This window comes from Etheostoma spectabile, chromosome 6 (assembly GCF_008692095.1).
Source record: "Etheostoma spectabile isolate EspeVRDwgs_2016 chromosome 6, UIUC_Espe_1.0, whole genome shotgun sequence".
Lineage (NCBI taxonomy): Eukaryota > Metazoa > Chordata > Actinopteri > Perciformes > Percidae > Etheostoma > Etheostoma spectabile.
The window spans coordinates 7284869-7299181 of record NC_045738.1 but is presented as its reverse complement, the minus strand read 5'-3'; the positions used below and the strand labels follow the sequence as shown (position 1 = coordinate 7299181).

The 14313-nt window shown below is 39.7% G+C and overlaps 1 protein-coding gene across 1 annotated transcript in view; it reads right to left on the bottom strand.

The window, feature by feature from the left end:
• ankrd28b (ankyrin repeat domain 28b) overlaps positions 1-12289 on the bottom strand; it is a 17063-nt gene extending 4774 nt beyond the window's left edge. The window contains exons 1-18 of the mRNA XM_032517715.1: positions 12028-12289; positions 7467-7550; positions 6859-6937; positions 6025-6095; positions 5719-5919; positions 4257-4344; positions 3853-3995; positions 3406-3618; positions 3000-3078; positions 2768-2882; positions 2471-2553; positions 2225-2288; positions 2022-2090; positions 1783-1923; positions 1293-1404; positions 1158-1184; positions 866-940; positions 562-763 (exon numbers count right to left, since the gene is read on the bottom strand). Of these exons, the coding sequence (XP_032373606.1) occupies positions 562-763; positions 866-940; positions 1158-1184; positions 1293-1404; positions 1783-1923; positions 2022-2090; positions 2225-2288; positions 2471-2553; positions 2768-2882; positions 3000-3078; positions 3406-3618; positions 3853-3995; positions 4257-4344; positions 5719-5919; positions 6025-6095; positions 6859-6937; positions 7467-7550; positions 12028-12054 (1873 nt within the window). The 5' untranslated portion in view covers positions 12055-12289. The remainder of the gene's footprint in view (positions 1-561; positions 764-865; positions 941-1157; positions 1185-1292; positions 1405-1782; positions 1924-2021; positions 2091-2224; positions 2289-2470; positions 2554-2767; positions 2883-2999; positions 3079-3405; positions 3619-3852; positions 3996-4256; positions 4345-5718; positions 5920-6024; positions 6096-6858; positions 6938-7466; positions 7551-12027) is intronic.
• Positions 12290-14313: the final 2024 nt, after the last annotated feature.

The window sequence follows — 14313 nt, the reverse complement described above, 5'->3', positions numbered from 1 at the left end:
TGCGACTACAGATCAAAGGTGGCAGTGAGGCCGTATCTGGTTCTGATATAGTGGCATCAGTGTTAAATTGAGAGTTTCATAACAGGATTAAAACTCCTTGTCATTAAGTGAAATAGTAATCCAATTCTGTGTTTTGGTACAGTTGGTATGCATCCCTGATGCGAACTGCATGAACTATATTCAAGAGCACCTTTTCAAGTGGACTTGGGCACAGTTGGTCGATCAGTGCCCAAGTCAACACTTTGGATATGGTACGCGTTGTTCACACTAATCAAACAAACTGGACGTTGGGGTCAAGTGTATTTGGATCCAGGCCCAGGTCTCTGACGTGAAACCCTTCTCACAGCATTATATTCAATTATATTTTGAATTGTCACCTGCCTCCTAAATGTAGTTTTTACTTCACATAAATATGTTTCCACCATAAATTGGTGCATAAACATTTAACAGAACGCAGTAAATTAACCCCCCCCCGCCCAATTCTGAGTCAGGAAAACCCCCGTAGAGGTGGAACAATTCGCATGTAGGCCAATTAATGAACTTCCAACTACAGCTCCATACCTGCAGCATGAATGGGGGTTCGCTTCAAAGCAAAGTCTTTGACAAGGATGGAGGCTCCCTGGTTGATTAGGACGTCCACACATTCGACATGGCCCTTGAAGGCAGCCAGGTCTAGGGGCGTGCGCCCTTGGCTGTTTCTCACATCCAGATCCAGCAGAGACTGCACCAGAACCTCCATAGCATGGTGGTGTCCGTGGTATGCCTGAAAGATGAATTTACCATGAATATGTTAACATAAATTAGATAAGATTGAGGATAGTGGCATAATAAGGATAGTAGGAATAGGACAGTGTACATTACTTACAGCAAGGTGCAGGGGGCTGACGGGAGCTCTGATATCAGAATCATTCAGGATGTCTGTCCCTGAGGTTTCCATTAGCTGAAGAAACCAGGTACACAAGTTAGAACCTACTTTTGATACAATCACTTGCTTAGCCGTGAAGCTCAAAGTCAGACAAAAGAGCCACTTTGACCAAATTCAATTTAACAGTAACATTCCGATCAGATAGAGATCTGCCTCAGAGGTTGTAAAATAACTATCACAAAGCAGAACAAGCTATATATAGAAGGACAAGAAAAGTACAAATTCAACCCACCACATCTAGAGGTGTTTCACTTGCAATCTGTAACAGAGAGTGCAAAGATAGCAATGCATTAAACATCATTACAGTATAGCAATGGATAATTACAGAGATGCTGATTGTTACGCATCGTGTACTAGAAGTTCTCACCAGCTCCAGACAGAGGCGATGTCCGTACGCCGAGGCGTAGTGCACAGCATTGTAGCCCTGATTGTCTCGGATCCCTGGATTTGCATCATTTCGCAGTAAATATTTCAGGCACCTGCAGACACAACAAAGACGCTGTAATCAAGAAAACATAATTTTTCAAGTCTTGAACTGTTACTCAATCATAACCAATAACTATGGTTGGGTACTGGAACCTGGTGCCATTAACGACCGGTATCTACCGGACTGAATGACAACGCAGATTTCTGTGCCTCGTTTCAGTGCCACTTAAATGCCTGCGCTGCCCTCTGGTGCTCGGAAACGGACGTTACAGGCAACAGAAGCACCACTGCATGTGATGATAGTTAACACGGTAACGTTAGTTAGTAGCTGGCCTAAACACAGTTAAAATACTGAGGGCTAAAACTGTCTAAAGTCACAGCCACATGCTCCTTTAAGAAAGTTAAACTTAAATTTAGTAAATATTACTGACTTTCCATCTGTGTCAGAGGCGGCGGCGTAGTGGAGAGGAGTACAGCCCCGCTCGTCTAGGTCATTGACGCTTGCCCCAGAGCCCACCAGAGCAAACAGGCACTGGTAGTTACAGTTGGCAGCAGCATAGTGCAGGGGGGTCCTGTAAAGGCAAACATAGCTCAGTTCTCTCTTCAAATGTGACCAACAAACTACAAGAGCACAACCTTTTGAACCAGTCCATAATGAAATGCCACAAACCTGCCAAAGCTGTCCTTTCTATTAAAGTCGGCCCCCGTATTGAGGAGAAGATTGAGACATTCCAGGTTTCTGAGGGGTACAGCAGGGAGATTTATAAGATGATGAATTGATAGAGGTAATGCTATTCTTTTTGTTGGATGTCACAAACATTTTAGCACTTAAAGTTAATATTAAAACATACTATTCAGATGTCCTGTACTCACCCTCCAGCAGCTGCAGCATGTAAACAGGTCCTTCCAAAGTCATCAGGAGTATCAACATCAAAGCCTGCATCAGAATAAAGCATTATGAACATGATCATGCATGTTGTATGTAAGGTTTTACATAACAGATTTAAAATTTTACAGTTTCAAAATTTTGGAAGTGACAATCCTAGTAATTTTGTACTTTGACTAGTTAAGTTAGTACTATTGTTAGTAGCCATGCAACATGAATTAAGAGTTGCTCACCTGAAGACAGAAGCTTTCTGCAGCAGTCAGAGAATCCACTAAGTGCAGCCAAGTGCAGTGGGAACATACCATGAACCCCTCGTCTGAAAAAGACACAATTGTGTTGATTTACTCACTAGCAACCAAATTAAATAAACTAAACTAAGGGTAGGAAAGTGTTATTAATAGTACGGAACAATCTGTATCAGTTACATAAAAGACATTACATCCATGCTTTGGAAAGGTTTGAACATGCTGATCTTCCACAATGTGTAAATTTGGAACAGTTGCTGAAAAAAGGCAGACGGGCTCACTTACTTAGCCGTGTCAGCTCTGTTGGTGATGAGCGTGTTGATGAGGAGCTCGTGTCCGTATCGAGCTGCAATGTGCAGTGGTGTATTTCCGTTCTTATCTTCACAATCAATCTCAGCACCTTAAAAATAAAAAAAACTAAGCACTTAGCAAGTGTTTTACGCTGAGAAGCAGTTGGGGTTTTACAGGCCAGAGTGAGAAATAAAGTAAGCAAGGCTGAATTTTTAGAAGAGCTCACCATTCTCAATGATTGCTTGAGACCTAGAAAACCTGCCGTGGATGGCTGTCATGTGGAGGGGAGTCTTACCATCTTTACTCTGGAGTGAAACAAAAATATGTTGGTATCACAATGTGACTCATTACTATGGCTTTTATCCATAAAGTCCATACGAGAAGTTGTAAAACTGCATTTCTGATTATCTATCAACTGTAGAAACAAAGGTGTTAGCGTAATTACATTGACAACACAAATTTGTTTGAACACTTGACTCATAACCACAAATATTCAATCTTTGTTTTGACCGTAGCACCGCAACAGCTGTCAGTTATAAAGTAAAACGGCTTTCCAGGGTCATACTGGCTGATCTTTTCCCAAGTTATCAGTGATGAAACTGAAAAAGGCAGCGTTGTTTTTTCCCCCTCACCTTGATGTTGACATCAGCGCCGTTGCACACTAGTAGCTCCAGACAGAGTGCCCCATGGCGTGAAGCGGCAGTAAAATGGAGAGGTGTGAACCCCTTCTCGTTTACCTGGTTGACATTAGCTCCGCACTCAATGAGCTCATTCACCACCACATCCTGCCCATTGTAGCAAGCCACGTGGAGGGGTGTGTTGCCATACGCATTGGGCTCATTGATCTAAATGGCGAGATAAACGGGGAGCAGTCATGACACTACGGTTTCCCATCAAGACAAACTGGTATTATATTGTCACTCTTTTTGCACACAATATAAAAATCTGTTAAGACGTTATCCAAAACGTATGAAATGCATAGGGTTATGTGTTTTTATATTTCTGTTCTCTGCTGATCAAATCATAAGATCTTGCAGTATCTGCAGTGCAATGACAAAAGGTTTGTGGGTGGAACTCACATCCACCCCCAAGTCCAGGAGGTATTTAACAATGCTGATCATTCCACTGGAGGCTGCTGCGTGTAGGGGGGTGTACGATTTCTTATCTTTGCAGGCTACCTCGGCTCCATGAGATGCCAGCAGCTTCACCACTTCTATGTGCCCTGAAGAGAAACAGAAAACAACTTCATTACATAAATATGCTATAAAGATATTATCAACTATTTCATTTGGCATAATCAGAACATGAGTAATTGTGACATCTAAAGACTTTTAATAATTTTGATGCCTTTAAAAATAATGAAAAACGATATAGTTTCACTACATCTCTGAGACTATCACTGACCACAAGATGAGATGAACTCTTCAAGTTGCATATGTAGATGAATAATGTGATGTAAAAATCTGTGTGGTTGACTTATTACCCATGTAGGCTGCCCAGTGGATTGCACGGCGGTCCCTCTTGTCAAAGGCATTGATGTTTGCTCCTCTGGAGAGCAGGAGCCTCACCATCTAACAGCAGCGACAGAGAGAAAAGAGCAGACAGGAAACATGTCAAGGAAAGTTAAAACCTGAGCATCACCAAATCTGCTGCCTTTCAGTCAGCGTGGCAACTCAGTGTACACATAGTGTTTAATGCCTTAATACTCTGGTCTAAACCACATGTTGTACATGTATACAGTTTACTTTGATCTAATCTCATTATTTAGAGGAGTTCCTACAAGGCTATACATTTAATTTTAAATTGCTGAGTAAGTTGAAAGACATTTTGACCTTTGGCATACACAGGTACAAATGGCAATTTGAATGTGAGTATATGATTACAAGGATTCATTTGCATGCAAGCATGTGATTGGACAAGCACTGACTCTGCATCTTGCATCTTTAAGTGTGTGGCCACAGTTATGACCAACCTGAAATACCAGTCTGCATCCATTTGAAAAACAATTGACGGTCTGAAAATGACAAGCTACAATGGTTCATTAGAAAGCAGCTTTATAGTTTGTTGAGCTGTGGCTTCTCCAACCTGGTGTTTGTGCAAATGACTCCCAGATCAAACGGAGGATTATTATTACGTTATCAGAGCTCTACTATACACCAATACAACAGAAGCTCAGCTTAGGGTCAAAAAAAGAGTGTAAGAATAGGCACACGATATGACAAATACAATAGTTACCTTACTGTAATTTGTTTTTTAAATGTTCGTTGTTCACTACATGCAACACTAAAACCTTTAAAAATAAAATAAGTTTAAAACTTTGTCAAAGATAATCAGAGAAAAACAACTAATAGTAAAACAACGGACTACATGTTTCTCTAACTGTATTGTGTGTGTGTAGCCATCTATGTAATAAAGAAGGGATTTGCTGGGACAACGACTGTTGTGACGTAACAACAGCAAACAACAGTTATGGCTAAGGTTATTCATGGCATAGCTGCTAACTGTACCAGAGCTATTTGGGGATGTTGATCGTTTCCCTTTACACTCCTCATATGGACAAAAATGTAGCCATTGTTCAGTTACTCTATTGCATTGCCCATTGTGTTTGCACATTTATGAGACAAGCAGAAACACTTCCTTTCAGTAAGAGGAGAAGAGCAGGAGCTTATACTAACAGCCAGGCAAGCTTACCCAACAAGTCTGTTGGGCAAATATGAGCAGTACTGAAGAGGTTGTACTTAAACTACACTAACACACCAAAGACAGGGCAGATTGAACTGCGACATAGTTAGCTCTGACCCTTTAAGTTAGTACACATTTTGTTTCATAAAGAGATGTATATTCAACTGTGCTGCCATTAATATCCATTAAGGTAGAAGTAAATCCATACTGAAAGGTATTAAAATATTACTTAAGCTGAATCAATACTCTAGGCTTAATATTACCTCCAGATGACCGCTGAAGGCTGCATGATGCAGCGCAGTCCGGCCCGCTCTATCTGACACATTCACATTGCTGAGCAGTGGGACGAGAGCTTCAGCACAGCGGACAGCTTTATTTGCTGCGGCGATGTGAAGCGGCGTCTGCCAGTTCTTGTCTCTGGCGTTTACGTCTGCAGAGTGTTTCAGTAACACTTGGACAGCCTCCTGCAAGAAGTCATCATACACAGGTTTAACTTCCACACTGTTTGGATTTCTAAAAAAACTGTGCAACAGTGCCTGTTCTACAGAATCGGGGGAAAATGTACCTACCTCACTACAGGAGGCCACAGCCCGGTGCAGAGGAGTGAGCCACTTGTTATCTTTGGCATTTACTCTGGCACCTAAAAGTCAGAGGACACCGGCTGTTAGACCGTTTAAGGTCATACAGTTACATGACATCTAGTGCAACATTTAAACAAAATGACTTAAGTCTTTTTGAGTTAGGAAGTCCTGCTTTGTAATATCTCCATCTGCATAATCATAACAAAAGAGCAGACTGCAAAGGGAGTGTGTAGAGTTATTTTACAATATTGATAGCAGATGCACCATTTGGCCACATAGGCCTTTGAAATATGCTCTCAGACAGGTTTACATCGACCATTTAGCATTCCCTTCAATACCCAGAATAGAGAAACCAGCATGTCAGGACCTCCATGTACGTTAGGGAGAAAAAAGGTAATGATGACTTTGCCCAAAGTTAATTCCAAAGGTTTAAACCTCATATAGAACCATACTCTTTAAATTGGTACAATACTTTGTCCATACTGGTCACTTAATAACAATTCATCTGGCATTTTAAGATGCTTAAAATGTGACACCAGTTACATAATTTCTGCAAATTAACAGCTGACTCAGGCATTTCCTGAATAATCGCTCCTGATACAGTTCCTGATAAACACTTATCATTTCTTTACTGCAACATTAAACCAATGTTTGTTTCCTAAAGCATTCTGCTTTCAGATTGATTGCTGGCTATCCGACATTAATGTTGAGGATGAAATTTCTGAATACTGACTTTTAAATGCTCTACACACGACAGAAAGGAATATGCTTATGTTTGACTGAAACAGCTTCTGTACATGAATCCTTCGCGGAAAAACATACCTGAAAGAATCAGAAGCTCCATAATTTCTGCATCTCCAAGATAAGCAGCAGCATGCAATGGAGTTCGCTTCTCATTGTCCTGTAATACGTGGACAGAAAGACATTACTAAGAATACACAGAAACAAAACAGTTTGCATTCACCACCTTTTTCTTTTCTTTATACAGTTTAATGTAGTCCTGATCTGTTTTGTTACACTTTTTACTATTACTATTTGCAACACTACAATGCAAGAAAAGAGACATATCCATTAAACGTCGACAGACACACAGTCACAATTCACAGCAAAACACAAATCCAGTGACTTGAAAAGCCTTCTAGTGAAACACAAGCAAGTACAAACCAGCGTTATTTTGAAACAAACACCCCACTAAAGCAGTAACAGTGAGGAATGCAACAAAATAAGCAGAGCCAGATCATGCAGTGGGAACTGAAAAAAGAGGTGCTTTGTGTTCTCGAAAAAGCAATTTAATGAAAGAGTTATATAAGGCCTTTAAAGGACAATTATACATCAGAGGTTTTAAATTCTGTGTTGCTGGGGTGTTTTTAAAATACAATAATAATACAAGGAAACAGATGCAAAGGTTAGTGAGAGTCGGTTGGGATTACCTGTGCATTCACATCCTCTTTTTTGAATATGAGCGAGCGTACTTCATCTGGGTCCACATTGAAAATAGCTTTCAGCAAAGCAGGCTGGAAAAGAAAGAGACTGTGTCAAAAATCACTGAATCTCAAGACCTTTCTGGCTGGCATGAACACTATTTCAGACTTTCATTATTACAGTAAATACTGACCAATGACCTGTAAGACGCCATTATAGTTCATATTTGAGAAAACAATAACCATTCAGACCTTGGAAAGACTTTAGGGTCCTTGTCGTTAAGCACCACAATACACACGCGGCCTATTTTCTCTGAGTTTACCCAAGCATGTTTATGCTGCTTAAAAGTCCCCATATTTTTGTTGTTAAAAGACCTTCAAAATGTCTGCACAGACCACAGCATAGAAAAGGTAATAAAAAGAGCAGGTCGGTACAAACATTCATTTAACAAAACGATGACTCTACATTTTAGAGGATGATGGAGGCAGACTGTCAGCATTGATACTAACAAATGATGAGCAGCCACTTTCTAATTCTGTTTCCAGTCTGTTGGCAAGCAAACCACATCTATCCCATAGCACAGAACGACATTTCACAATATTTGAATGAATACAAGTCCAGCATTATGCTCTTAATGACTGATGTGTGCTGTGATGTCCTTTTTGTTTCTTGTCCAGACATGTATATAAATGTCTGCATCTTCAATGGAGACAGAGGTAAAATAAGGAAGACGTCCACAGCTGATCTGGTTCACAGCATCCAACATAACAGGTGGCAAAGAATTTTGACTCTATGGATCATGCCATTCCTGCCCTGGCTTCTTAAAGAGTAGCTAAATTGGTCCCCCCCTTTGTAGGGGTGTATACCAAGGTTAAGTATTACTGTGGATTTTACAAAACCTGAGCTGTGCTATATAGCCTAATCCAAATATTGATGACCATGATTTTTTTTTACCATGATTTTTTTTCTCTCTCTGTATTTCCATTTTGCAAAAACTAGTCGCTTTCATGCCTAAAATAACTAAACCACATTAAAGAGTTACTGCAATATTTTTGTATGTGCAAGTAGCTTAAATTACTCACTGTGAAACTGTTAAAGCATTTTGCCAACACTTACTATAAGACAAGGCTCTCCTACACTTCCTGCAATCTCTCTGAATGAGTCTAAACGGAACAGTGTCAACGACATCTAATCCTAGTAGTTGCCCACATCTTCACAAACACTGTCAGCATCATGACAACCTCAAGAGATAGCTTCAATATCAGACTGCAGCTGCAAATGCAAACATTTTTTACTTTTAGACCAACAGCTAGAATAAACCACTCGCTTGGTAGATGAAGCATCATTTTGCTAAATTGTAAATTACAGGTTTGAATCCCAAAGAGATTTAATTTAACATTACTTACATTGGATGGCCTTATGAGAGAGAGAGAGAGAGAGAGAGAGAGAGAGAGAGAGAGAGAGAGAGAGAGAGAGAGAGAGAGAGAGAGAGAGAGAGAGAGAGAGCTAAGCTGGCAGCTTATTATAAAGTGCTTGTGTCATTCTACAGTACATTTTGTCAAATGTTAGCTTGTGATTGTTTTTTGTTCCTAACCGGTACTGCATCTATACGACTTGTCAAATTGATTTATAAACACTGCTGGGATCAATACCCCCATCAACAGTCAAAAACTGTATAATTAAGTTTGCTAATGGACCTGCTTGTGTCATGTTAGCCATCTTAACACTGCTGCACGCACCTATTTGATTCATCATAACACCAGCAGAGAGTCTTTTTATCAGGCAGTTCCCACTGAGGAGGCTGGCATGGATGGGGAGAACAGACTGTGAGGGCAGGGGATCCCTTCCAGAGGCTATAACTGGTTACCCATGAAAGACCCAGATGGAACATTCCTGGTTTCCACAAAAACTTAACTCTTCCCTGACTTTAGTCATGTCTAGAAAACAAATTAAGCTATTAACGTGGGTTTTCAGCTGTAACAACCACAGTTAAAAGTTTTTTTTTCCACAAGTACGAGCTGTGAAATTTGGCAATATTAAATGTCAGGTGAGCTATTATCGAGTACTCGAGCAATCATAACCTTACAATGAGCAATGTGCACCCACCCATGTATCCAAAACAAAATGTAAGATAAAGAAGCAAGAGGGTTCTGTTATAAAATGTGCCAAGAGTCAGCAGGTTTTAAAACCACCTTCTGTAATGTTTGGCTGGAATGCAAACCTGTAATATTTTGTATTCTTTGTCTGCCTTAATGATCAAATGTATTCTGCATGCTACATCATTCTGACTGTATGCAGAAAGAAATCCAGCTAATGGAAATGATTGTAAGCAGAGAGATGGATTGTCCACATAATATAACATAACATACAATATAGTTTGTGTTGTTGTTTTCTCTCAAACATTAGGCTTATTTAGTATTTCCCCCTTTTAACGTCTGCAGTTTTTACATCGGAGTCGTATTTAAAGACTTCGTCCCTCATTTAACCCACCGGGCTTCCAAGTTAGCTAATTAGCTAATGTGCAGCCACGTAGCTTTTTAGACAATGTACAAAAGACCTCTAGTTTATATGGCATCGTTTGAGCCAAATTGACATTTGACAAACCCTATCAAATAGAACTAGCTGTGTCTGGATACAAGTAGTCTTTCTGTAGTGCTTCTTAATATGTTTCGATAACACACAACCACATTGCAGTGCAGTATCATTCACTCAAAGTTTTGTGAAAGTCGAGCATTAAACCAAGCAATTTCTCCTTTAGCAGACAGGGATCATTTGAACTGTATGCATTATGCAATAAACGCAACTGTTCTGCTGTAAGACATCTGGATCAAACAAACTCAAAAGTCAAACATTGTAAACACACTAATAAAAATAAAAACCTACTGTTAACACTTCACCTAGGATAACTCAAGGTGTACGTGGTGGCATGGGTAAGATTATTCCCTTTAAACAATACTGACAACAACAGGACAAGATAGTTATGCTCTTATACAACTTTGAGTCACATGACGTATTACAGCAGTCAAATTCATGCTCAACACAAGTATTTACAATAAGTAAGACAAAGATAAGAATGACCATCTAGGGACCAAGTAGCTTACAGTCCATTTTTAAAAACACAAGACAATCCTCTCATTCACTGATTTTACTACCCATGAATATCTGCAGGGTGCAATTGTGCTTAGAGTTTGGGATAAAAGCATGCTAACAAACAGGCACTTGATTCATTTTGACGATTTCTGTAAATGTCCCCCACAGTGAAACGGAAGAACAAATCTACATTATGTTGCAGTTCTCCAGTCCTGCACGACTGGTGTAGAAGATTTCTATGCTTCCCTGGCTGCACGACTGTCTCTCCTCATACAAGGCAGCCTAGTTAATACCATCACCATGGAGACAGCTCTTTGGCAACTCCACCGGCTCACATGAGCCCAGGTACACAAACACAAACACACACAGACACACACACACACACACACAGACACGGACACACACACCTTAAATGATAACATGGAAAGCTATTCTTATTTTCACAAGTAGGTGACAAGTGTTTAGCCTAGTAAGAGGATGCCTGTCTAAATACTGTCACATAAAGCCATTACATAGCAGTTTACCTGCATGTATACCATTCACACAGTAAAAATAAATCCGGTGGTTTAAAAAATTACAAACAGCAAAATAGCTCAAACAAACGGTTTAAATATTGGCAGTATTTGAAAGGGGAAACACACTAACGACTTGTGATTAAGGACATAACTTGTCCAACGTGTCTGTCATAAATCAGCTTTAGAAATTAAACATAAAGAAAATCACAAAACCGAGCAGGGCACAAAGCCTCTCACAGAGCCCCACTGCCACAACACAGTGGTGGTATTCAAAACAAGATTAAACATTTAACTAGTCAGGGGAATTGGTGCATAAAAGCTACATAATGATGCGTTTTGCTACCTGTTATCCACTCTTATAACCTTAGCTATTATAAAACCTCACCAGGTGAGGCAGCTAACATTAATGTGACAAACGTCCATGATGTCACAAGAACGTAGCTAGCGATCAACAGATAGCTTTGGTTGTTATGCTAAACATCTCACACCACATTAGGGATTTAGTGGCGATTATTCAATCGCACTGAAGCGACAACTCAAGCGCAGTATTGTGCTGTTTAGTCACAACATGCTAACTACTCACTTCCCAACTGAGTAGCTAGCTAGCTAGGAGCATTTGGCTATTAGCTGAGATAAACACAGCATCATTAACGTTAGCTGGTTGCAACTTAACAACCGCTTCAGCATGTGTCTCAGGATACATGTGATGCCTCTTATTATCGCCAAAAACATCCCAAGATCACAAATACGATTCACCCAACAGTACTGTACCTAACCTTTCCCTCATACGTGACCATTTATCACCTAGCTTCACGTGAAGCGTTTAAGGAACTGCTTCCGAGAAACTCTATTAACGTTACATTCCGCTGGCCAGTGTTGAAATCGAAGCAGCTAACGTTAGCTAAGAGTAGCCAGTCAGAAGTACATTAAACTTGGGTCAGCTTTTGACACAATGATTACTTACCTGGTCTCGAATTTTGAGAACCACCATATTTCTGGGATTTTAAATGTTCTCATGCAGATTCATAAAGGTTTATGAGTCTCTTTCCGAATAGCGGTGTCTGATCTTGGTAGCTCTCCCGCTGGTCTGCTCCTAGAGGCCTAGCGTGACGTTAGCTTAGCTCTCTTGCTAGCTTCCTAACCTGATGGCATGAAAGCAGAGGAGTAGCGGAAACTCCATAGCATTGCCGCCACCATACTTCGCTTTCCAAAAAGACGCAATCCAATAGGTTTACAGCACTGTACGTCTTAGTAAGGGAGTTAGTGGTTGGCAGCGCCCTCTGACAGACGCACTGTGTTGAATATTGCTGTGTTCGCTGAGTTAACACATGTAGATATTTTGGAACTAACTATTTTATTTACCATGCAATTCAATTCATTCATATTGTGGTACATACATACTGCGCTCTTTTAAATAAACGTATCTGGCTGTTAGGTTTGCTCCTTAGTTACAGCTTATTATTATTCTATTTCCACACAGTGAATCAAAAATTAAGAACAATGCTACCATTGGCCGCAAAGCAACTCTAGTTTTTTTGACAACAGTAGGGCCTATTCTTTCAGGAAGAGGAGTTTGACAGGTCACGGATCGCTCTTCTTCAAGAAGGCTTCTCTTGCCATGCTGACACAAAAACATGTTACATTAATAATTAGCCCAACGGAAACCAGGCAATCCGTTTTAAGAGTGTGTGCGGATACTAACGGAAGCATCACTCGGTTATAAATGCCCAAACTGTTATTTAAAGAGCAGTTTTCTTCTTCTTTATCATGGTAAAAATGGGAACGAATGGGGTAAGTCATTTGTTTTGCAGCCATAGTTACACAAAATATTTGGTGCTCACAAGCTGTTCGGAGGAAAGTGGTGGAAATGCAAAACGTCGACCAGACCTATACACATTTAACCATATTTCTGTATGCTGTCTAAACTCTTGGACATATCTTATGGGTTTATGCTAGGATAATTTAAGACCATAGACTACAATGTCAAGTCAATGTATAACAAAAAGTGAGTTCAGAGAAACCCACAGTTTGATGGTGGGTTTAAGGTTTACATCATTTACATCCACAGTGTTTTTCAGGTCCTGTAACATAACACCAAAGTGTGGTGAATGTGGCCCTCTAGTGACTGACCCTTCAACTGCAAGCGGCCTTTAAAAGTAGCTAATGTGCTTCAAACTGCATAAAGGCTTACAGGAGAAATACAGATATAATATATAAACTCTTGGGAACTTGGGAGCCCAACTCTTTTTGCTTATTTGTTACAATTTATGCATATTTAAGTGACACAGGGTGAATTTGAGAGAACTTAGACTTTTAGACTTCTCTTTATTGATCCTTTGGGATGACTCCCGCAGGAAATTGAAAGTTCCAGCAGCAGTTTTAGCAAGTAAAAAAGAAATAAAAAATAGATAAAAAGACAGTATAAAGACAACAAAATAACAATAAAAATAATAACAACAATAAGAACATTTGTCAAATAAACAAAGAAAAGACCATAAATTATTATTAAAGTGTCAGTGTTTAGTCCAGTGTTAAAAAAATTATTATAAAAGGACCAGGTGTGAATTTAAGTCCAGGTGTGCATGTATGTATTTGTGTATGTGTACTGTATGTATGTATGTATGTGTATGTATGTATGTATGTGTGTATGTATGTGTGTGTATGTATGTATGTATGTATGTATGTATGTATGTATGTATGTATGTATGTATGTATGTATGTATTGTCCTCTCTGCCCCTCCTCCCCCCTAGTGATTTGTGTGACTTACACAACTTTTTCCAAGTGATACGATTGGTAATAATTTGCACAAACTTAAAATACATTCGAACATAAATAGTAGCGTTAGTGATTTCAGATTCTTGATAAAATTATAAACAAATTTTTCTGACTAAAAATGTGAGGAAAAGAAGTGTATGCACCAATAATCCTGGAAAAAAAGGACGTTTGTTTGCTCATGGAATGTTACAGCCACAACAGCTGATGATGTAGGACAGTAGTTTCCCCTGTATGGTGAAAATACCACAGACTGGACTGGGATGACATTATTTGGACATGTGCCAAAAAGCTTGGACACAAAACTGTAAACTGTCTGTTTATGGTGCACTCAGTAACTTAGTGGTTCTGTCACAGACTGACATTCAGAAGGTCACAGTTCAGTACAGTAATTCATGACTAGAAAAATTGCTGCTGTATATCATTTGTGATAAGCTACTGTACAGTCAGATCATATTGTGGCACATTGTTTGGTTT